General features: G+C 38.4%; 1 protein-coding gene across 6 annotated transcripts in view; it reads left to right on the top strand.

Moving 5' to 3' along the window:
* zgc:66433 (uncharacterized protein LOC321250 homolog) overlaps nt 1–25,185 on the top strand; it is a 36,369-nt gene that overhangs the window by 3,909 nt on the left and 7,275 nt on the right. Inside the window, exons 1-9 of one of the 6 annotated variants that reach the window (XM_049733729.2) lie at nt 5,910–6,462; nt 11,684–11,733; nt 14,916–14,998; nt 18,746–18,908; nt 19,835–19,961; nt 21,488–21,628; nt 21,714–21,773; nt 24,133–24,279; nt 25,054–25,153. In XM_049733729.2, coding sequence (XP_049589686.1) covers nt 6,445–6,462; nt 11,684–11,733; nt 14,916–14,998; nt 18,746–18,908; nt 19,835–19,961; nt 21,488–21,628; nt 21,714–21,773; nt 24,133–24,279; nt 25,054–25,153 — 889 coding nt within the window. In that variant the 5' untranslated portion in view covers nt 5,910–6,444. Of the gene's footprint in view, nt 1–5,909; nt 6,463–11,683; nt 11,734–14,915; nt 14,999–18,745; nt 18,909–19,834; nt 19,962–21,487; nt 21,629–21,713; nt 21,774–24,132; nt 24,280–25,053; nt 25,154–25,185 lie in introns of those variants that run through there. The other 5 variants (XM_049733704.2, XM_049733740.1, XM_049733750.2 and 2 more) reach the window with 5 other exon arrangements.

The following is a 25,185-nucleotide window of genomic DNA, read 5'->3' as shown; positions in this document are numbered from 1 at the left end:
TTTGCCTCATAGCTCCAGATTCCATGGTTTGAATGTCAGCCTTTGTAAATTTAGCATGTTTTCCCTGTGCTTGTGTGACATTGCTGTACTGCGTGGTTGCTCTCAGAGGGACGTTATGACTGTGAAATCCCTTTAATGTTTCATTACACTACATACCGAACAAAAAATTGATTTGCTTTTGCGGGGCACAAAAAAAAAAAAAAAATTATGTGGCAAACCAGATATGGACCTTTGACTTGACACCTCTGCTCTCGAAACTATCCATAGTTGTGAGTGCGAGTATGAAGAGTTGGTTGCAGTTGGCCGGTGACCTGTCTGATGTGTTCCTTGCCCCACCGAGCTCACCCGCATCTCTCTAAGGGCAAGCAGTAATATGGATACATGGGAAATGACAAATAATACATTTGATTAAGCTTGAACATGTCAGGCCTATGGCCTAATTTCAACTTTGTTCATTAATGCTTTAATAAATCATGAGAATAAATCCAAAGTGGGGAATTCCAATACTTCTAACTGGTGGTCTCTGCAAAACAGGGCTTCTTACAGAAGATGAGATGGAGGCCTTAATGGTTTGACAGCAAGACTTGCCTTGTTGAAAAAGTCCAAGGAGACAAAGTGGGTGTTCTCCAGGCTCATTCAGGAAATACCAATTTCCACGTTTTTTTTTTCTTCCAAGGGAAACTCACTTGACCCACATTCCTCTTGGCTGTGTAAACACATAGTCACATAATTGATAAATATGTATCCTCACACTTATTTTGGGAGGGACAAGCCCTTCTGCTCTTGGTTGAGCTTTGAAAACATTAGAGACTTTCAATTCACGTGTTTTTTAAACACTTTGAGAACATCCTCATCTGATGATCCTACACGTTATTTTTCTTGTTCATAGAATCAGTGTTGCTTTCAGACTACTCATTCTGTGGAAGTTTTATACAAGCAGCATTTAGCAAAAGAGCATCACATTTCCCTCACAAACCAGCTTGGGACTTGTTGTGAGACTTTATGGCATGGGCTGCGGCCTTAGTGGTGCAGGAAGTATTGCATCGATTTTCCTAATGGAAATACTGTCCATATCTCCCACTTAACATGGCGCAGAGTTTCACCAATATAGCTCAAATATGTGTACAAAGAAAGAAAGAAAACAGCCATTTTATCTACAGTAGATAGACACAATCGCAGTTTGTTCCATGATTATGGTCAGCCTCTAATTCGTTTATATTTAGAATTTTTTTTCCCTCTGTTGTGCGACTTAAGATGTGGATTTGACCCAAATTCCTCTTGGTTGGAGACTCCACTGGCATTGACTTGCTACTGTGGAAGTTTTGGTTTTATTCACTCAGTTATGTAAGAAAGTGATTTTAGCGACTGTTATTCCAAGTTTAATCAAGTAAAACTACAAAGATAAATCTTTTGAGGGCACTAAATGACTGCTAATGGCACCAGTCTGTCTTTGGTGTGTTGCTGTGTTTAACCTGCGCATTATTATGCACTCCATTTTCTGGCAGCCAACAGAACACACACTGTGACCTACTTTCTTTCTTTTAAGTAACTGAAGCCAGGCTTGAATGTGGTTTACATGTCATTAAATTTTATTTGAAATATTTTGGGACAAAAAAGCATGTGTTGTTTCAGTTAGAGATTGCATGTATGTACAGTTGGTTATTAGACGAGGAAGAGGTCTTCTTTTTACGTGGTGCCCCTCTGGTATGGTATTACATTTCATCTGGAGTCAATCAAGTCAGGAAAAACCAACATCCAAGACACAGCCAAAGCAGTGTAAAATGTGTAAAACATTTTTCAGACATTGTGTGAATACACGACTGCAAACTATTACACACTACTTTTCACCATTTAAACGTTTAATTTAATTACTGTATTTTCCAGACTAAAAGCCGCTACTTTTTGCACGAGCTTCGAACCCTGCAGCTCATTGTCCAGTGCGTCTTATGTATGATTTTTTTCATGACTTTGATGATATTGTATAATTTGTGCATATTCTTTTACATATGGAAATTGAACATTAAAACATCTGCGGCTTATAGTCCAGTTCGGTTTATATATGAACAAAACAGGATTATCCCCAAATTTTAGCTGGTGCGGCTTATATTCAGGTGCATCTTATAGTCCAAAAATTGTTATGTATGTTTTTAGCACTAAAACATGAAGACATTTCTTTCTAGTTTGATGATTACGCAAGAATGTTTAAAGACAATAATGACTGTACAGATGTAAATTTTAGCAGTCCTATAAAATATTGATTTAGATATACTACATTATACAATAGAAAATTAGGAACATGTTCCGATGGAACAAGATGAAAGTTGTGACAATGTAGAGCTTGTTATTTTAAGCTGGTTTCTTTCTTTCTTTCTTTCTTTCTTTCTTTCTTTCTTTCTTTCTTTCTTTCTTTCTTTCTTTCTTTCTTTCTTTCTTTCTTCAGAAAATGGTCCCTGTCACCATCACGTTTCTTCGGTACACACATGCCATTTCTAATGGAAAATTAGAACTTTTCTTTTTGGCAGTTTTACAATGCACCCACCTTGGGACATTGCATTATTGAACCACACACACATCTTCAAGCAATGACGCACAGATGACTAAGTCAGAGCATGTTCGAATTGAGAAATTTAGTCTGTTAGTGGTACTCATGTTGTTCCAATTTCCCCTCCTTTTTCACATCATTATTTTTGTGACTAGACCAAGTTCGATGTGCTGTGAGTCAACGCAGCTTTATTCCATGATCTTTTTTTTTTTTTTTTTTGAAAGCTCGATAATTCTCTAACAACTTTGACCAAGTTGAAGTCTGCCTCTTCTGCAATTTCCCTCCGAGAGGATCCACCTTGGGAGGATTGAGCAACAGTCCAGCTCAAAATCAAGCCTCATGTCACCTCGCGGCCACACATAAACACACAGATAAGCCTGTGGAGCTGAACTTGCAGTCCGTATTTACAGTAAGCTCCCTACTTACTGTGATCAGCTGCGACAGGCCGTTTGCAGTCTCTTGCCCCTGAGCTTAGATCAAATGAATAACATAAGGCCCGTCAAGCATCCCTTGTCTGTGTTAAATCGAACAATGATGACCACATTACACCTCCGGCTCATTCCTTTTTTTGTTCACTTTCTGGTAGTGGTGATGCATCTAGTGGCTGCAAAATGAATGGAAGACCCATCATAGACATTTAGTCATCAATACAAGCCGCAGTATTGATTTTTGTGCACAATGGAAACTCATTTTTTGGAAGTGGAGCATGACAATGTAGCGGGTTGTAACTGTTAAATCCGGTTCAATACGCACCAGCAGGCAACAACATTATGACTACGTGCACATTATAAAGATATCCAATGACTACGTGCACATTATAAAGATGGCCAATGCCAATGGAAGATCAAAATTAGAACAATTTTTTTTTTATATTTGTGAAGACAGGTTCATAACTGGTCAGTGTTTCTATATTTTATGTACACACAGCACAATATGCTATAAACAATATGCTAACATGAAGTCCAATCTCAAAGCAGTAAGAACAGTTGCTGAATTATTTGCAAAAAATAATTTGGTATCTATTTGTGAGGCTTAAAATGTTGGAAGCAACAATAGATATGATGCAGTGTCAAATAATACACGTGCACACAGTGTCAAGCTTTCATGTCTTAATGTGTGACATTGCTCTTAGATTGGGTTATAGTGTGCATGTCCCATCAATGTTGTAAACACAAACAGTGAGTGTGTGTGCTCCATGGGCCACTGGTGAATTGCTGAAAATCAATCAATCAATCAATCAATCAATCAATGAATAACTCTACAGTACTATATCCTAGGATAACTACTACAATGCAGTGCAAACATGGCAACACAGCGAAATGATGGTTGTGAGCTAAAAATCACTTAATGCAGGGATGGGCAATTGTTGTACCCTTTATTCCTTAAAAAAAAAAATGGTAAAAATGTGTTTTTTTTTTATACAAACCCAAATAATTCTTCAAAAAAAATGAAAAACATTCACTATATCTTTCCATAAATTGTATGGGAAAGAAAAACAAAAACAACAAAACAAATATTGAAAAACAAATGTTGAAAAAATACAATATGCCAATTTGCAGATGCTAAACTGCAAATATGCATCAACTGTAGTTTTAAGTTGTAATACCACGATTTACCACTAGGTGGCAGACATGTCTTGGTTGTGCTGCTTACTACTTACTACAGTACTGTAGTAAGGGTAGTAGTAGTAGTAGTCGTAGTAGTAGTAGTCGTAGTTGTAGTCGTAGTAACAGTAGTAGTAGTACTCTTGCCCCATACGAGAAGATGAGTAGGTCTAATATTTTTTTGTGAGTTTGGAATGGCATTCAGGACAAACATAGTCCCCCAATACCTTTTGAGTGAGTTGAAAAATTAGGTCTTGTACTTGATCTTGGCTTGCTGTTCAGCAGTTTAGTGCCATCCTTGAATGGTAAAATTAGATGCAAGAGTCCTTTGCATTGCCCCCCAAAAAATTGTTATTTTCTTGTTTTGCTTCAAAATATTTGTTGTTGGTTTCGAATAATGGATCTTTTATCGACGGTTTCATCATTGGCTTCACCAGACTGTTGCATTCTTTATTTGAAATGATTTTCCAGGCCTTTGCTTTCAGTTATTTGTTTCTTGATGTTTTTCCATTCAGTCTCCTCTTCAGAAGGTAAAATGCAGACTCTATTGAGTTAAGGGATGTGTTGGGTCATTATCTTGTTGCATGATGAAGCTTCTTGGATTTAGTTTGGAGGCATTTTTCTGTAAACTGCCAGACAAAATAGATTTCAGAATTCATTCTTCTGTGACCGTCATGAGGTACATCATCAATAAAGCTGCAGCTGTAAAAAAGCGCTTTACATATAATTTAATGGTACAACTGCAAAGACAGTGAAAACACAAATTAATATACATTAGTGGTAAGAAATATATATATAAAGTAGACACCAATGAGACATTAGCAACAAAGTCAGTCAAAAGCCATAGAATAAAAATGGTTCTTCAAACAAGTTTCTATACAGAGAGGGGGCTTTCCAAACATTTAAGGGGAGGTCATTCTAGAGGGAAGGACCAGCAATAGAAAGGGCCTGCTTTGTCTTCTGCACTTCCAGTAGACTCTAGTCTGCGGACCTGATGGTCCCTCATTAGAGCCTGAATTTTAGCTCTCGAAGTGGAGAGTGAAGGGAGAAACTATCTAGATGTACGTAAATACCATGAAATAAAAGCTAGTGCAGATCCAGTCTTTATCAGTGGCTGAAGAGGTGGCTCTTCCCTTTCCAAACAATAATAAAACACATTGTCCCAATGCAATTCAGAGCTCTATATTGGTTTGCAATATATTATAATAATATCCAAGAAATGTCCAAACGTTTGGTTTAACATTTTGAAACATAGGTGTCCAACTCTGATTTTAAAAGAGAGAAAAAAAATGCAGTGTTCAGAATTTAATCCTGTGTAGAGATGGAAGCAGCAATGTTTAAAGTGCTCTGCTAATATCAATGCTACTAACTTGATCGCCGTGAGCTGCCGTGCAGACGGATAACGACCATAGACACAGCTCTAAAATGTCTCTGACTGATCATCAATATACCTTAGGTCTAAAGAACTATAGTATATTTTACACACCTTAACACTTGTCTCACTGACATTTGCCGGATGAATAAATACTATGCCGTGCAACATAGCATGCATCATTATGGGCCATTAGCAGATTTTGCGTTTGTTACCATTAAAAATGTCCCAAGATTTTTTGACTTCTTTCTACAAACTCAACTATATGTTTAAGAATTTGCAATATGCACAATTTAAGACGACAGAAGAGTAGAGTCCAGGAAGTTGAGTGGGCAGTCTCGCCCTCCTCCCTCCTGCGGCCCTCCCGCTGCCCTCCTCCCTCTGCAGCATTACCATCCATGGTGACCGGGACGAGAGGAGCGAGGCATGCAGCAGTCAGCCACTTAGTCATGTAGTCCATTGTTTCCCCTTTAGTTAAACATTGCACTGTAGCTCTCAGAGGATCGCTTGCAAACTACTGAAGGAAAAAAAAAAAGACAAACTATTTTTGAAGACTCACAAAATCCGGATTCATCTGAAAAGAATGATGGTTTTGTGGTATTGTGCATTCAAATCCTGGAACGGGTAAAGTTTGCCTTGCTTTCCTGCCGTCCTTTTTTTTCCTTTGGCCAACATTTGGTTAAAGGGAATTCTGTATGTAATCTGACTACAGTGAAGCTCCATAAGTGGGAGGAACTTCAGAGGATAGTTTGACTGGGACGAGAGTAATCATCTCACACTGAGAAACAAATTTAAGACGGAAAGAGGTCATTGCTTCTGCATTTCATGCAACAGTTTCTGCAGTTGGACAGAGATACGCGAGGAAGATACATTTGATTATTACAACCAAGATTTGAGTCGTTCTACGGCACCGCCGGAATGTATGGATGCTTCAAGATCAAAAAGTAAGTTTCCTCTGTCAGTATGTCTAGCAAGCAGAATTAGATGTCTGTTTCTTCTTAATGGCTGCCAGGCCATTTTTATACACATTACGTGGTTAGTGGATATTGATGAGCTGAGTGATTATGGGTTTGCACTCTGCGGGTTAAAATTCCAAGTGTGCTGGTTTTAACTTGTATGTCATGCTGTCACCCCACAGAGTTGAATCAGTCTTTTGTTTCATGAATGCCAGCTAATGATGCTTTTGTTTGTCTTTGTTTGTTGAGACAGTTGATGACTTGTAGTTGTCACTGACAGTCAGCTGGATGACTCAGAGCTGATGGACTGATTTTTTTGTTTGTTTCTTTTTCCACACTGTGAGTAAATGATTGGTTACACAATTTCAAAAATGAGCCTGCTTTTTGTTGGTGTGCAGAAGAATCGGCATCGGTCATATTCTTGCTCAGTTGATAGCTTGCTTTGGATCTTGCTGAAGTCCCCGCGTGATTTACTGTTGGTGCTTTGAATTGGTTACGCGGTATATATAGAATTTTACTGGGCTTGGCAGTGTGATTTGAGCACAGACGTTTTGTATAATAAGCGCTTTGAGCTACATTCAAACATCATTTTTGTACTAGATGTGGTGTGCACTGCTTGCCATTTGACCTTTTTTTAAGCAATGTGAGCTTTTAAGCTTAACTTGGTAGATATCAGAGACAAACATTTGCTTTGTTTATGTGGCACGTTGATAGAAAATATGCTCATACATACTATAGGTGGTCAGATTAACTCTGAGACGGGCACATAGCTTGCTTGAAAGAATTATCCTTATAGTTTTCATTGATTATCATTTTAGCTGTCAGAAAACACAGTTTTAAAGTTGACTATGTGTTTCCAGCAGTTGCACATTAAATGGATCACATCATTTAATTAAAACTGCTGAATACTTCAACTTGATATATTTGTGCCATGAGTAGCTTTCCTTAGCAAAATCATTCTGAACAAGGCAACATTGTCACATTAAGTGGCATAATGCTGCCCAGAGAAGAATGTTGTTGCTGTACAATTGCTTCAGCCAGCAAACTACAATTGTGCCTGATGGTCAGACCCTTGGTCATGGAAACAGAAGGATATTTATTTTTGAGCTCTCTGTTTCATCCCAGACACAAAGAAGTTGGGTACTCCGGTAGTGCTGGATCAATGTGTTCCTAAAATGGACCACAAAAATCCGCTTAAAGTAGATGGCCCATAGAATTTTGCAATGAATGGGGCTGCTCCGACCAGCATGATTACTTTCTCCATAAACAAGCAAAGCTGCTTAATATTGTTTTGTTTGTTTTTCAGTGTATATTTACATCAATGTAATACGTAACACGTAAAGAATAAGAATGGCCTTTCATTTCACAATATTAGATGGAGAGGTTTTTACTATACAAGCAAAAGCCCACGAGTGCAGCAGTTGGCCGCGTTTGTTTAGCAGGACTGGTGATGTGAATGAATGTAGCACAGACGGGGGCAGAATGACTGATGGCAATGTTTGGTCAGGTTCTGTCTGGAGTCCTTGTAAGGTTCGTTGCTAAGAAAACAGTTGCATTTCAAGTAGGAGAGTGTGTGTGATGGTGGGGGCAAGGGTGGTTTGCAAATGTGTGCCTTTGCGCATCCCAAGTGTGCGTATTTACAAGTATGCTGCTGTACACCATTCTCCAGATAAGAGAGGTTCTGTTCTAACCAATGAGACGAGTAACAAAGGTCCTAATGAAATTTATACCAGATATATACTGTATACTCTTACAAAGTACCACACTGTGTCGAACACATTGTAAAAACTTGTGTAATTGTCCCAGTGAGCAGTAGAACACGGTTCAGGATATCCTCTTTGAGAAATTCCTCACATTTCCAATTGAGTGATTTCCCCGCAGCTATTCAGGCCTTGACTAGTTCACTTTGTTACAGGCATTTTTATTTGAAAGACTCGACTCGTGGCCAAGCTGCCTTGTGACTGACTGTTGGATTACTTGCGTGCAAAACAGCATTAAAATCAAAATTCTAGAATCAAAAACACTCAATCGGAGTGTTCCAGCAGCATTCATACCGTAGAGTGGAAGTTTACAGAAGGCCAATTTATTTTCACTGTAAAAGTTGTAGTGGATTTTAGGTTGAAATTCAATCAGCAAATTCTCAATCACTTAGATACGCATATATCATCTTCGGGATGAAGCTTCACTCTTGTCACTTTCCACTTTATCTCTTCTGCATTCTTTGCGTATGACGCTTAGTGCTACTGCTCATATATTCTCATAGCCTTCTTTCCAGATTCCCTTTTGCATTTCCGCTTCTCTCTGTAAATTGAAGGCCTGTGGCTCATCATCAAGTCACCAACGTCACATTACCAAACTCAATCCATCTGCACTCTACACTAAGCAATGTGCTCACAATATGTGTGAGTGTGTGGGATATTTTTATAATTAAGTTTAATGTTTGCCTTGTACAAAACTGAACTCAATTTAATACCACAATAGTGTTTTTTTTCCTGCAGGAGCTTGTTGGGAAATTCTAACTCTGATATTACTATTAAAAAAACAAAAAAAATTGAATCTAGTCAACTGGGATATTACTCCTACAGTGTGACCTTTTATGCCATGACTACTCCATTTAAATAAAAGATGCATGAAAACTTCACGCTCTTTCCTAGCATTACGCCATTCCCTTACATACGGGAGCCATCATACCTTTGTTACGGCTCAAATATATATCTCAATGTGTCATCATCCCTTCATTCAATGTCAGAACTGCGAAGAGAGAAAACAAAGTTTTTGAAAAATATGAGGCAAAATAATCAGGGTAAAGGGAATGAAAAATCCAGCTTGTACTGCCGATATTTTAAACACTAATAGGGAATTTCAGAAAAGTTTTCCTGAATAGCACAAGAAGCCAGACAGATACTACCACGATAACCTCGCTGAATTCTGCAGTAGTGTGCCTTCGTTGTAAAGCTTTTTTTTTTTTTTTAATTCAGATTTAGAAAGAATGAAATACATTTTTATGTTCCAGGCTAGAGAAGATGTTCTTGTCAGCAGTCATCTTATTTAGCCTGGATGTTGTTCATTAATAAGTGCTGTGCGCCTGTAGTGCAGTGAGTCTGGTGACACTGGTTTCATTGAGCAATTAAGGTGAATTAGACTGGATTTTTGTTGTGTCATTCAGGCAGTGGCCATAAGAATAAGCTTCACCAATTTGACTGTTCGCTTGCACACATCCCTCACTTCTGCAGGAATTCTGAATGCATGTCTAACCTCGGCAGATATTTTGATTGTCTCATTTGTACCCACTGCTTTGACGCAAGTCTTTATATACTGCATGTTTAGATGCGAAACTGATGTTATTTTATCTGCCTAATAAAGGCAGGCATTTATGTGCTAATCCATTATGTAAGAATTCTGGCACACATACACGCGCGCACACACACACACATGCACACAAATACACACACCTACACACATGTACACACAATACACACACACGCAGAGACACGCACGCATAGACACATACATGCACGTGCTTGCCTAGACTAAGGCTGTTGGGTTCCAGCTCAGTCATACCATGTTGACACTATTGTGGTTTTAAGAGAACATTTAATTTTTTTTTTTTAATTATTGCACAATCATCTTGGAAAGAAAGAGAACAATCAGATGCCTACACTTGTTCAGACCTCCAGAATGATGAATCTTGTTTTTATAGGTGAACTTAAACTTGGAGTGCATCTTGTGAAATGTTTCAACAAATAATACAGGTTTCAGAATTAAGTTGGTGTAAAACTATATTTTGGTTCATTCCTGGTCACCATTTTTCAATTGTGCTAACAGAATGTTTATATTCTGCCCAAATTTATTTCTAGCAATACAAGAATGAACCTCCTACTCAAGCTGGAGCACAATAATCTCTGTTTTGTAAACATACTTTTGTATCTAAAATACTCTTCAGAAAGACTTTATACATTTGTAGTGTCTCAGGGAGTGTTTATCCATGCCATTCAGAAGAATTTAGTGAGAGGTCACTAATGTTGGGCCAGCAAGGTCTTTTTGCATACCACGTTGCACGGATTTTGCATTATATTTTGTATCGTTTTTGTAATTTTTGTGCATACTGAAATATATGGTAGTTATTTATTAAAAAAAAAAACTTGATCACCATGACAGTGTCCTGCAACAATCTTTTCCAAGTGATTTGTTGCTTGACCCTTCATGTCTGTCTCATCGACACATCCTGTGTGCTTGACCCCGCACACCCTCCCAAGTTGATGCCCCCTTTATCCAAGTCCTCTTGCGTTGGATATTGAATGTTGCCTACTCTTATTTAAGTGTTCTCCTCCATTCACCCTCTCAGTTTGTAAAGTCGTGTTTATTCCATTCATTAAAAGTTCTTTTGAGATATCATGAAAGTTATCTAAGACTAGAGAGTTATCAAGGACATTTCAAGGAAAGTTAGAGGTTATAGATGATCCATCCATACATTTCCTCTTGAGTTTATTCAGTTCAGGGTTGCGGTGTGCTGCAGCAAATCCCAACTGACATCAACTTAGACTTGAACCTGGACTGGTCGCTATGCCCCTTTTAGAAAAACGTGAATACAAATTTCCCAAAACACCAAAATATCTGTAATGTTCCTTTTCCACAACACTGCGCTTAGATAAGCAGTTATTGCTGCGTGCCACATTAAGACAATTTGATTTGTTTTCAACACAGAGATGTGATATATTGGGTGTTAAACTTCCCTCTCATGCACGTAGGATGCATTATACTTGTTAGGCCTCAGAAGCTGGCAAATTGCTGCTTTGACTCGAACACCCCGTCCCGCGGCAGTATGTGGACACCGAGCTGGTAAAAAGATGGCAAAAAACATGTCAGTGTGTAAGGGTGTAACAGTGGGCTTTATACCATGTTTAGTTCAAAAGCTCACTGGTGCGTTCTGCTGGAAGGGCTCTTCTGTTTACTGTAAGTTTGCTTTCCTTCTCCTCTTCCCGATCATTTGTTTATCTAACTGCTTTTTCTTTCTCTTCATGTTGCTCTTTCCCACAACCCCATCTGTGACTCCCTCTGCTCTTGCGATCTTTCTCCCTTATTTGTCGCCACTGTTTTCTCATAAACTCCCCCTCCGTCACTTCCTTTGCGCTTCATGAATGACCTCATCATGACTGCTCATCTTTTCTCTTCCTTCGTTCTTCATTATCGTCCCCCATCTTTCTCATAGATGAAGCGGAGGATGTCACCGTGGGGAGCCAGCTTTGGAAGTGGGCGAAGGTCAGTCATTTAGACCCCCAGCTCCCTGACACCGAAAATAAGGCTATGAAACCTTGTGGATTTCTTAAAGTGGACAATACTAAGGACATTTGGTGTGCAAACCTTTATTTGTCTTTTATGAACACACAAAAACTGTCACTGTACAATGTTGGCAGATGACTGATAATAAAGGCCCAAGCTCAAATGCTTCATGGGCTTGAGCGGGTTAATGATCCTAACCTTTTGCGTGAATGAGGGGGGGTAATTATTGGGGTATAATTTTAGCATGAAAATCGGTGCAGGTTTAGCCCTTCCTTTAACATGAAAATTGTGTTTTAGAGCCTGAAAAATCATTTTTAGAAATGGTTTAAAAGAAGGAACATTGTCATTTCCGATGGAGTGCTGAAAGTGGTGTTTAGTCTCGGCAGGTCTAAATCATGTTGTAGTGTTTCAAAGATCAATGTGCAACTTTTGCACAACAGAAAGGTAAACCATTTCAATATTTTATTTTGATTGTCATGTCGACGGATTGTGAATGACTAAAATTAAGGATACGATACAATAAACATACATACAACTTAAAAAATCAGAACAAGTTAAATGTGCGATCATACTAAAAATTCTGAAATGTAAAAATAAGCAGAATTTACATTGAAGATAACAAAACATTTCATCGTGTCATTCAATAATCACCAATCTGGCCTCGGTCACTGATGTTCTTAAAGAGACTCACAAACATGTCCACCAGGTTTCCCTCTTGTTGGCATAGTGCATTTAAGTTCCCCCCAAAACCTCTCTCGAATACCCAAATCATCTAAGCAGGACAGAACATTTTCAGTTGCAATAGATGTATTGGGTAATGCCCCTCAAGTGGCAGAGAATTTGGATCCGGCTGCAATGTCTGAACTAAACCGAGACGATGGGGGGTCTTGCCTACACCAGATGATCTTTTCAATGAATGTCCTTTAAAGATTAGCAGCTGCTACTTTATCTCCTCTTCCAGCAATCTATAATATCTCTTTTTAGCCAATTGAAGGCCTCTCTCTGCCTCTCACAACAAAAAAGTGCATGTGATGTATTACGCTTGTAATTTACCGGCTTGCAGCCTTATTTGGACTTTAACTGTTGTTACAGCATACATTTTATGAGCAAAGAGACATTGGCAAACAGTCATACAATAACTTGATTTCATTTATATGAAATTTGTTGCCTCGTGTTTATTTGTGCCTCTCCATATATGTGAAATTCTGGCACACAAATGCGTAGGTCTGTCGCTGCAGATGGTTAGACTTCCTGATTAGTTTTAAAACCAGACAATAGTTCAAAATGTGGGTTGCTGCCGCCTTCAAAAGTGAAGTACAACAGCAATGATCCAAATATACTATGCAAGCAGTAAAGTCATGGCGTTCCTTTGTTTGGCAATCATTAGCTTTGACTTTCCCTGACAGGTCATTTACAAGCGTGACTTTAAATGGATCACTTTTAAAACAGTACGACATACACTCCCTTTTAGTCTAAAGGAATAGGAAGAGCTCAACGCCAGAACCGAAGTAGACTGCGGTTGCCAGATGGAGAGCAAAAACTGCATCATGTGATGTGGTCCATCAAAGAAAATTGCCTGCGAGCCACGAGTACACATTCAGTCTTTTTCCAAAAAGTCAAAAAGGGCAGGTTGATCCGGATGTTGGTTTGATTGTTGAATTTTCTGACCCCAAGGTTTAAATCAATTGTTGGTTTGGTCACAAAGCACTCAAATCCAATTCTGTTTGTCAGTCTCACTACTGAACCCACAACACACGCATGCACATGCACATTCAGTATACTGAAAACACAAGACTTACACAACCTAATAACAAAAGACTAACACTGGCACTTGTGATACTGAGGGTCCATAATAGTCTTTCCTGAGAACTGTATTGTTTACTGTGTTCAGATCTGGGAGGAAGTGAGTCCATCACTATTTTTGAGATTATTACTGATTTAATGTCTGTGCGTTGGGGTAAAATGCTGTTTAGAATCAAATTGTTTTACAAATTCTTTCCGTTCTGCAGAATGGAGAATTAGGAAAGCTTTTTGCAAAAGGGGGTTGGTTATATTTGTTGTTGTATAAATGCCATCAGCATGTGATAAACTCCAGAATGTTCCATTTGCTACGATTTTATAATCTAAACACAGATGACAAGAAGCTTGTAGGCTACTTCCTTAATGTAAAAAAAGAAGACCCTCTTCAAAACAGAAACAATGGTGAGCGTTGTCGACATGTAAACCTTCTAAAAATACAATTTTTTAAAATGCCAGTACAACAAAAATTAGTAGACCATTTAAATAATAATAAAAATAATAATAATAAATAAATAACAATAATAATAATAATAATAATATAAAATAAAAGCTGGGCTTGCTTCATAATGATGTGAGAATTTACACTCAGAAGTGATTGAACGAATAATTAATAAAATTATAATAAAGGATTATAATGAAATATTAATAATAAAAATAAAATAAAATTGATAAAATAATTGTGTTACACGGAATTCCTTGTGTTCACAGCAGTGTGACTAATACTGAAAGAACATACTGTAATTCCATCACATCCATAGACCCCTTTGATTCAGTATTTTATTAATGATCACCTTTCCAAACACAAAATAGCAGGCAAATGATAAAATTCAAGTACAAGGAAAAAACTAAAAACTTTAAATCTAAAGTCGTCAAACTAAAAACTTTAATAATAATTGCTCAGCATCCAAATATTCTATCATTTCACAATTTTGGGGCTGTACTCTTATTGGCTCAAACTTTTTGGTGTCCAATAAGATATTAACGTTTAACGAGAAACTGCAGGTACTTTCAATATGAAAACATTTCACCATGTCTGGCTGAGTGACAGGACATGGGCATCAGCAGCAGGCGATGGTAAATATAGCTCAGATGCCCCCGTGGGATTATTTGAACTTGATTGTGCAGTTTGTTTGAGGTTCTTGGATTGTAGTAAAAATAGAAATGCCTTTATTAACTGAAAATAGTTTTGTCCTACCCAGCCATAACGAGACACAAGTTTAACTTGAATTACACTTGAATCACATAGTCATCATGTGAGTTCAATCCCCTTGCAAGTGGACAACAGTCACATTTATTAAAAAAAAAATTTAAAAAAATCTCTTCAGGAGGGGAGAGGCTCACCATGCTCATTTCTTTTGCAGCAGTGACCCTGCAGCCATGGCATCAGGACCTCCAGATGTGATGGCCAACCAGGAGCCTGTTGAGGTTGTGGAAGAGTGCTCAGGTATATTCATTTACTGAATACAACATAATGTAAGTTATATTATTCAAAAATTCTGGATTTACTTTTAGGCAATGTTATTATACAAAATTTCAGTGGTTGTACTGTTTTATTTTGCAAAAACTAAATCTGCTTATTTGCATGCAAAAGTAATGTCTACAAAAACACCTACAGTTTGTATTACAGTCAGTGGAATCCCCAGAGTTGTCCAAAATTTATTTTGTAGTTCATAAACATAATAATCAGGTTACAAAATTCTCAGAATTTCCAAATTGAAGTTTGTTTTGTGATTGTTAACTTACATTTATTATTATTATTATTATTTATTTCCCAGAATTTTAATATTTGATAATAATTTCACGGTTTTAGAATTTAGAGGTTGCACTACAGATTAAAAGAAAAGATACATAGAGATACTTGCAGAAGGATATTATTTTCAAAGAAAATTGTGTTTTATCAGCGTATCATGCAGCAGATATTTACAGGCCACTGGAGATATTTCTCTGGTCTTACTGAAGGTGCTAGCAGGAAATGAAGCAGAGATGCACCTAAAATTGTCTCACATGCCCAAGCACATCACATTGTGCGTCACGCAGATAAATAACACGTGATGATGTTATGATTGTAACAAGGAGGCAGTGTTGTGTACTGCTCTCACACCATGTCCTGTTGTTCTTAACTTGATTCCAGTGATAGTACTGAACAGATGACTCATCTCCCTTTCGGGTCTCGTAGAATCTTTTGTGCTTTGATTGGATCCGTAGAATGAGATTCCTTGGAGCTGTCCATCAGCCCACGGACTAGCCGTTTAGTACTGACAGTTAATTGTTAAAATAGAAATTGCATTACATCTTACTTTTAAGAAATGTGTGTTTATTTAAAACCCATAAATCCGTGATAGGCTTTTCTCCTGCTGCTTGTTTATTCCTTTTTGTTCTTCCAGTTAGTACTTGAAAGTCATAACGCCAACTGCTCTGAGAGACAGCATGACCTCATAGTGTCATTCCTAACACATGCTGATGCAATGTCAGTATCAATGTGCTTCACCTCTCTTCCCTGTCAAAGGTCACAGTTTTCCCGGGACATGTGCTGTTGGTCGATTCCTATTGCACCACATGATAACATATATGTGTGCAAGTAATAATAGTGAACGAAATTGTATTGAATAAAATATCCCATTTTTTTCCAAAAGTTACTCAGGCTGACCTTCCTTTACCTTAGCAGTGTATTGCACCTGAAGTAGCAAAATAAAAGTACCTGATGGTGTTTCAACCTGACTTTCACGTTTGTATTGCAGAAAGGCCCCTGAAGACTCATCAAGAGCATGCTGGAAGCTCTTCAAGTACAGCTAAAGCTGTTCACTTTGTGAAATGAGAATTAGTTGCCAACATCCCCACAAACGCACAAAAAATGACTGGGAAAAACACGTTCCTTCATGTTTGACATAAAGGTAGCTAATCTGGTTAAATGCGGCATTTTCAGGCAAAATGTGCACTAGTCCTCAGATTCCAAACACATTTCCAACTGTAATTTAGTTTAATCGAGACTTGAAGGAATACCAAGAATTCTTTCACATATGACTCAGACAAGTAAATGAGATTCATGTCAAATGTTTTAAAACACTAACATAATAAGCTCTTCAAGCGGTAACCGTAATGTTTTTATGTCTCCCTGCCGCAATATAGCCGATTCTAATGATCAGGATGCTTATACAGCTTCTGCAAATTGATGGATTATTTGATGATTTGATTTAAGTGTGTTGCACCAGGGAGACATAGAAAGCATGTAGGACACTGGACCCCAAGAACCAGGATTGTTGAACCCTGCCCTAAACTGTATGTTTGGGTGTTTTTTTTCTCATCTCAGTATTGTGCTAAAGCGCTGAATTGGACTTTTTAGTTTTTTCAAATAACTAGATAATGCAGGTTAGGATTAGGCTGGGAAGTCGGCTGTCTTTCACCTAATGTACACTCCGTCCTGTATTTAGTTTTATTTTTTGCTGTAGCTGTTGTATTGGAACAGAGAGACTTAAATTAGAATGAAGTGAAAAAAGGCTTGATCATTTTTTTGCAATAGCTTGTATCGAGAATGTGACCCATCGGGATCATAGAATGGGCTTTCATGACAGCCTCTCGTTTACTTTTGATTGTATCTTTAGTTTCCTTTTCAGCATTAAAATGCATACGCTTTAGAGTCAAAGATGTATGGGCAAGCCCCAGAAGAACCCAAATCATGACTGTAATTCACAGATGAGTGCGTATGTTTGGGATCAGGTTCTTTTTTTTGCTCCAAATTGTCCATTACTTGGGTCAAGGTTAAGCTTTGTGTGATCAGTCCATAAATCTATTTCTCGCAGAATATAAAAGACTTCACTTCTGCGTTCTTGCAGTTTGTTGATATCACTTTATTCTAAGGTTTATTTACAGCTCTCAAAATGTTAGGTCTGCATCTGCTCCTGTTTTTGGTCTACTTGCTGGATGTCTGTTTCTTAATCCACCAGTAGTTTCTTCCTTTGTTAGAACAGTCCAAACAGTGTTAAACCAGCTACTGCCAATGTTTGTGCCTAGACTTTCTTCGTTCCTAACTGCAGACAGCTCTTGGGTTTTCATCTTGTTTACATTTCAAAGTAGTTATTAGTTGTTATTAAATGTAGTCTTCAGGAAAATCCGAAACGGCATTTTTTTTTTTTTTGCAAGATAAGTAAGGGCTAATATTGGTCTTAGTCTTATTGTGGAGCCATTAACTTCTGGTATTAATAAGTTGAACCAGTTAGAATTATGTTATACATATAATTACTAGCTACAGCTGAACCTTGATTTTATGTGCTTCAATTCCACGAGACTTTCTGTCAAATGCGGTTTGGCCATGAACCCCAATTTTCTTCGTCATAAATACATTTTCTTTTGAACTGTGAGCACTAACCTTAAAACATTTGGAAAACAACACAAGCGCATGGCTGCTTATGCGAATAGGATAGGACATCCCTACGTGATCGCTACCACGATTGTTAATATAATAATTTGTAATAATTATATCATATTAATTTTCATCTAGAGCAATGATGTTATTCCCCAAATGCAAACACGTAGCACGTATTTCCCTACTGCAATTTCCTGTGGCTTTGATTTTACTACACTTCCAAGACTTTCTAAATGACACGCTTTTGGGGTTCCCAAATTCTGGACCTCAAAGTCCGCATATAATCGAGGTTCAGCTGTATTTTGAAAATCATTAGATAATAAAGAAAATATTTCATTTCCATTCAGTCAGTGAAAGGGTAGCAGGCCGCAGTAGCAAATTTGCTCATTATGTCTTGAAATCAGTCTCATACTCTTACACTTAATCATTCTCAACCCCCCAACTTCCCCACTTCCGTGACTTTCTCACTAAAAGCACTCTGTAGCTGTTTAAAAGCTTATAAAAGAGTTGTTGCGTTTTCTGCTACAGTGCTAATGGAGCCGCAGTCACTTGGGCACCCTTTACAGCATGTGTGTTGTGTTTATGTGCTTATCTGTGTAAACACTCATACGCGTGGTTTTCCCCTCATGTGCCTACCTGAGCTATTAAAGCCAACAGGCAAATTGCGGGAACTGCACTTCATATTTTGGCAGTGTATAAAGATGCTGTGTGCGTAATTGCCTCATAGCGTACCACCGCGGTGTTTGTTTGAATGAGTCAGAACACGACCAACCGGAGAGCAAAAATTCTGCTTGTGTATTTCAAACATGGTTCTCTCATGTATCCCTTCAGGAAAGAAGAAGTCCAAGTTCCAGACTTTTAAAAACTTCTTTGTGAGGAAGAAGAAAAAGGAGCCGTCAGGAGATCATGCAGAGCTTAAAGGCAGCCAGTCGAGTGATAACATCAGCAAAACATCCGAAAACAATACTCTCAGTCGCTCGGAGAAGGGGAAAGGGTAAGATCATACTCGTACACATGCTCTTTGCAAAAAGTCCAATGTCTGTTAAATAGGGACCCAAAGTTTTTTTTATATTCAGATGATAATTGTATTACTTAATTTTACTCAGAATGTTAACAAGGAGAGCAACACAATGGCCAAATGTCTTTCTCACAGTGTTGAGATTCGGGGTTTGAATCTCGGCTCCATCATTACAATGCGGTGATTGCATGTTCTTGCCATGGGTTTGATCTTTGTACTCTAACTTTCTCACACATTCCAAAAGGATGCATTTTTGGTAATTTAATTGATTTTTTTTTTGTGTGTCTATAAGTGCCTTCTAAAAAGGTTTGCCAAATGCCCAATGCAGAGTCACTAACCACCAGTGTCAATTGACCTTTGCTATTACATGCAACACGGTTAACATGCATGGGACACATTTCTAGTTTACTATTTTGTACTGTACATGCTGCTAAAAAAACAACCACTGTTAATCGGTCTGGGATTCCTTTACGATTGTTCTGTTTATATGACCGATCCATGCTCAAGGGTTTCATGGTTCGGAGGAAGAACATGCAAAAAATAATAAACACAGCGTTTGTCAAGTGAAGTGTTATTTTCCTAAATATGACTTGACTAAATATTAATTGTGATCCTAAGTGTTCATCTCCTGATCTCCCAGTCTCTGGAATGCAGGACTGCTTTTTCCCGTGTTTGTTTAAAAAGTGGAGCATCTCTTCCTGAGAATAGTACTAATTTCCTTTCTTTAAAGAAAATGTTTTACTGCCTCTTCCTGTTGTGGCTCAGTAGACAAATATACCCCACTTTTAAAATGCAAGAACATGCCATAGTAGGATGAAATGTTACTCTATTACACATAGAAGTAAAGGAGGAAAATAGTTTTGTGGCCTAACCCCCCCCCCCATATTTCCTGTTTTCTAAAGGTCAAAGATTAGCCTGGGCAGCAAGGCCTTGTCACACGACTCCGTCTTTGTCTCGGACTCGTCGGAGGCCAACGAGGCTCTGGGGGCATCTCAGGACAGCATTCATGGAAAAGTGAAATCTCTTCAGGTACTCTTGTAACTATCATCACAAGAGAAATTCATCACAAACTGAGCCAAACATTTGATCTCTGCAGCCATCAACAAATAATTGTAGCCAAAATGTCCAATACATGAAAAAAAAAAAAAAAAAAAAGCTCAGAGTTGAAAGAACAAGCCCTTCATGTCATTGTGATTAAACTCAGGGATGGGAACGTAACCAAAGCGAGTTTTTATAGTGATATCATCTTGATGTGCTAATAGTAATGTAAATTCCAGGCAGTCAGAGTTAAAACTAATGATGGTAAAGGGAGCAGACTGACAGAACAATGTGTGTCAAAACAAGTGACTAAAAATGGACGATGTAAGACTGACCCGCAGTTAAACCGCTCCTCTAAGCTGTCTATACAATAAAGCTCCCTTAAGCAGATTTGACACTCAGGAAACTTTTGCTAGTTTCTCATGGTCACATTATTTACAGCGTAACAGAATTCTAAAGAATGACTTGTTCATTTGTAAAATATTTTCGAGCTTCAAAATATACACTTTTGAAGAACTTGATTATGAAATCCTGGCCGTAAACCTCAACTCTGAACCGGCCTGTCATTTTGATATGCGAGGAGTCAGATTCGGTGCAAACATATTATGTAACAAGCAAGCTGCACATGGGATAAAGATTGCACGTTTTGCCACCCACATTGTGGCCTTGTTTCTGAATGTTTGCCCTCCATCCCACCACATGATCCAGGTCAAAGTATTATTTTTGTGTGTGTGGTTCCAAGAGTATCACGATACAGGCCACAACGTGTATCAGCTGAAAATGTTTGGACATTTTTATTTATGATGACTGATTGACCTATTGATGATGGAAACATAACTCTTTAAGTGTCATGTACTTGGATCTAAATCCTGTTAACATTACCCCTCAAGGTATTCTGTTATCCCTACTGTAAAAATGATTTAAAAAAAAAAAGAAAGGAACATACTGTGTTTCTTTTGCACCTTGATAAATGAGTCACTGATTGACAATACCAGCGTAACATGCAGCAAACCGATAAAGTATGTCGGTTTTAGTTTCTATGATACTTCACGGCAAACAGACACACTTTCAAAATTAAACACTCACCCCTCTGTGGTGACTGTATGAGCAAGTCATTGTCTGTTAATCATACTCTACATCAGTGAGACTGTAAACATGGGAAGACATTCTCAAAGAACCGTCTGTTGCCTCTTACAATGACAACATTTTTATAAAGGCCTCGAATTCCACCTACTGCGTCTACTCTAGTGAAACATGAATAAAAATGCTGTCAAATCTATCACTTTTGGGAAGATAGGATCACGTAACGAGATCCAATACAAAATTCTGTGTTTACATAATACACGGCATAGTGAGTGTGGTCAGAAGCAAAGCTAGTTTGTCTTGGATTTAGCGTCTGAACCGGACTTGTGGTTTACTATAGCTAAGTGTTGACATTTGGTATTTGTGTGTTGGATTGTACTGTTCAATAAGATGCATCAACAACTGTTGTGTGTGCCTTTTACACGGAATTGCAGCTTCAGCTGAAGCAGGCCATCAGGCTGGGCTCTCCTCCATCGCTGATGTGTGTCAAGAGGACGGAAGATGCCGGAACCATGTCGGAGGATGACGGTCTGCCCTGCAGTCCCCCTGAGTACACATCTTCTCAAGCAGCCACGGTAACATGCACACTACTGTCACGCCACCTAATTGCCACACCTTTTCACACATGCATCATTGTTTCTTTCCACCTGTGTCTTTCAGAATCAGGCTGAGAGGAACAATTCACTCAACCGTACGGGGGTAGATAGTGACGAAGACCAGGTAATTGTAGAGATCGAGCCACACAATCGGCTTGTAGAATCTTCTATACGGATGTCTTTGGGTTTAGGACAGTTCTAATATATACAATATCAAGGCATGAGCTCTGTTTGATAAACTGGTTAGTGTGGTGGCGTAAGATTAAATGTTAAGATTTCTAGAAAGGAAAAGTAATGTTTTGCAGAATGTAGGCCAGGAAAGCCAGCTTGGTAAAATACTTGATGTGATTTATGAAAGCCGTGAGGACACTTTAGGCTGTGCAGCAGAGCTTTGTATTATTGAGATATTTCCCATGTGACTACGTCGAGATAAAAAAAAAAAATCTCACGATTCAGTTGAATCACTTGTGGTTACTCTAAAAGCCTTCATGTGTTTTGATCTCCTTCCTCAGCTCCATCTCACCACCTTGTTCAGACCCTTAAAACTGTGTTTGTCTTGAACCGCACTCTTTATACTTCACTTGTAAACCTCTTGACCTTCTGTTTAGCACAAGCCCGATGGGCTAAACAGGCATAGTTTTACATCTATGGTAGAGAAGCTCATTTCAAGGTGGGTTGACAAGTTTTCTGCCTTTAAATGTGCACAAAAACTGCAGTCAGTAAAAGTTTGACTATTTAAGTAAACGTGGGCTTTCCGTGCTAAAAACAACCCTAAATGATGAGCAAAAAAAAATATGTGGGGGGGGATAAAAAAAAGAGTTTAAATATTCCTTTTACAGTTGGGAATATGGTGAAAAAACCACAGTAAACTAATGCAGCTGTGAGGGACATATTCCAGAGCGTTCTAGGGCGTACTCACACTTGGCCATCTGAACCATGTCAGACTTGTGCGGGGATTCCGCTCTTCTTCTGCCTCCTGCTGTGCGTGTTTATGACCATTAGTTCCAGATCTTGGCCCACCAGGATGTCTACCAGACTTGAGTATGCATCAGAGCATTCACACTAGCCAAACTGGTCTTCAGGTGTCAAATGCACTCAAGCATGGCACGGATTGTGTCATGCTGGCCTCAGCCATTAAAAGTCACTAAGGACCGAGGAGCATACTCAAGAAGACATGTTGCCGTTGCTTCAACTAAGGTGTGAATATGAATGCACATAGAATGGATAAAGAGGATAGATGGAGATAGATTGAAGAGGGTTAATTTGAATCTATAAGCTAAAATGTGTTTGTACATTTGGAATTAGGCTACAACATGACAAATTGGGCGAGAAAGTGAAGAGGTTGAATCCAACACTTAAAACGCAACTGGGAAAGTGAGTTCTCTCTGTCATACTTTAGTTTTTCTTGAAACTTTTCCAAGTTTGAAATCTTTTCTTGATGGAGCAAAGCACAAGACTCTGCTCTACTGTATAATCAACACCACAAGTGTTTAAAGCACAGCTAATATTTAGACAGCTGGATGTAGTCACACACAGTCGTGCTCTATTTCCTTTTTGGTTTCCTATCTGCAGACTTCATCATTCAAGGAAGAATTGTAACTTTTCAACACCAACTGACCATCAGTTCATGGTGTGCAGTTTCCTTCTCAACACCAACTGACCATCAGTTCATGGTGTGCAGTTTCCTTCTCAAATCCACAACAAGTCAGTGACTCATGTGTGATGTGAGTTGCACTGTCTGGAACTAATCTCTCCAAATAATGGCAGACAAGGTTGTGGTTACAGTTGGTATTTGGGTTTCATTTCTCAAACGTAATCCTTAAGACTTGTTTTTTTAACGGAACATCTTCCTTCGAGTGGTTAGTATGTCTACTTAGTTGAGAAGCTTCAGGTTTTAATTATCTTCTCGACGTGCTTGCATGGGTTTTACTCTCTGGTTTCCTAAAGAATTTGCATGTTGGGTTTAATGAAGACTCTAAATCATCAGTGTCAAACTCAAGGTCCGGGGGCCAGATCTGGCCCTCCAGATCATTTTATGTGGCCCGCAAATGCGTATGTCAACTCAGTGTTTCTTGTTAAAATACCCAAATTGTAAATTGTCTTATCTTTTAATAACAGTAAGGTATTGCAACATTTTTTTTTTTTAAAACCCCACTTTCAAAATAAATTAGAAATTGTTTTTTTAATGCTGCTGTGTGTATACGATAATATAAGATAGTATTAATGGCCCCACAAGGGAAACCATAACTACGATATGACCCGCAACAAAAATGGGTTTGACACGCCTGCTGAGTCTAAATTGTCCAAAGGCATAAGTTTGAGTGTTTACAGTTGTGTTGCTAAACAATGCCCTGTGATTGGCTGACAATCAGTCCAGGGTCTACCTTGCCTCCCGTCAGCTCATGAGGACTGAAGAAGATGGATGGCAATGTAAATGAAGTGAAAAATGTAAGTCAAACCTTCTTTTCCTGTTCTCTCCCCAGTTGTCCAGCAGAGCAGTGAGCCCCCTGGTGACGGTTCCGGGGGATTTCAGTCAGCCGGCAAGCCCTTTTGGCTGTCTGGATAATTCTGCTGCCAAGCACAAGCTGGGCCTAAGACACAAAGCCTGTAACCGGAGGAAAGCTGCCAATGTAAGAACACAAATATGTGCGGTGTATTGCTCATACTGTTGAAAAGTGGTCCCGCCCTCGGAAACAAACTGTTGTAGCATCGACATGCTGAAAATGATGCAACATTTTTACTGTGACAATCAGCTCTCCAACTTTCTGTCACCCATTTTAATTGCTAAGACCAACCCTACAGAATAGTATTGGTTCGGAAGAAAAAAGGCTCTAGGTTGTTCATGTACAAGATGCTGTACATTATGTAGACAAATTTATAGAACTCAACAAAACTATATAATAATAATAATAATAAGTATATCTTGTCTCATCGGATAGCTGGTCACCAATATACAAAATTATTATTTTGCACAAAATTATTGGGTAATTTATTGGTTCCTATAGCTTCACTTTCTTGTCTAGTTTTAGTTTCTCTTCAACACACTAAAACTATTCATTCCTTTTTTGATGGACTCCAAGTGTTAATTATTTCCATTTTAAAATTCTATCTGGCTTAAGTGCAGATCCTCATCATGCTCAAAATATGATGTAATACCTTGGATGTAACCTTTATGTTAAAGTTAGGCCTTTGAAAAAGCCTATCAAATCTTTGCACAGACGTCAAAGTTAAGAACATTTTAATTATTATTGTGATTTGAGCGCTTCTTGTATATCCGAAACTGTCGCTGCTTATGGGAACGATGATAGTTTTGACCTGTATCTTGCTTCTTTCCTTACTCTCTGAACCAATAGTATCCTTATGTAGTGCTGATGTTTCTACTACTTTGTGTTTGGTCCATGCAGAAGCTTGAGATTAAATCAGAGGAACACAATGGCATGGATGGATCATTGAACATTTCCTTCCCGGACAGTTTAGAGGCACCAGAGGAAGAGGAGAAACAAGGTTAGTGCTCCCCCTCCCCCTTCTTATTCCAA

This window comes from Syngnathus scovelli, chromosome 1 (assembly GCF_024217435.2).
Source record: "Syngnathus scovelli strain Florida chromosome 1, RoL_Ssco_1.2, whole genome shotgun sequence".
NCBI lineage: Eukaryota > Metazoa > Chordata > Actinopteri > Syngnathiformes > Syngnathidae > Syngnathus > Syngnathus scovelli.
The sequence above is the reverse complement of the archived record's forward strand: the minus strand, read 5'-3'. Positions and strand labels throughout refer to the sequence as shown.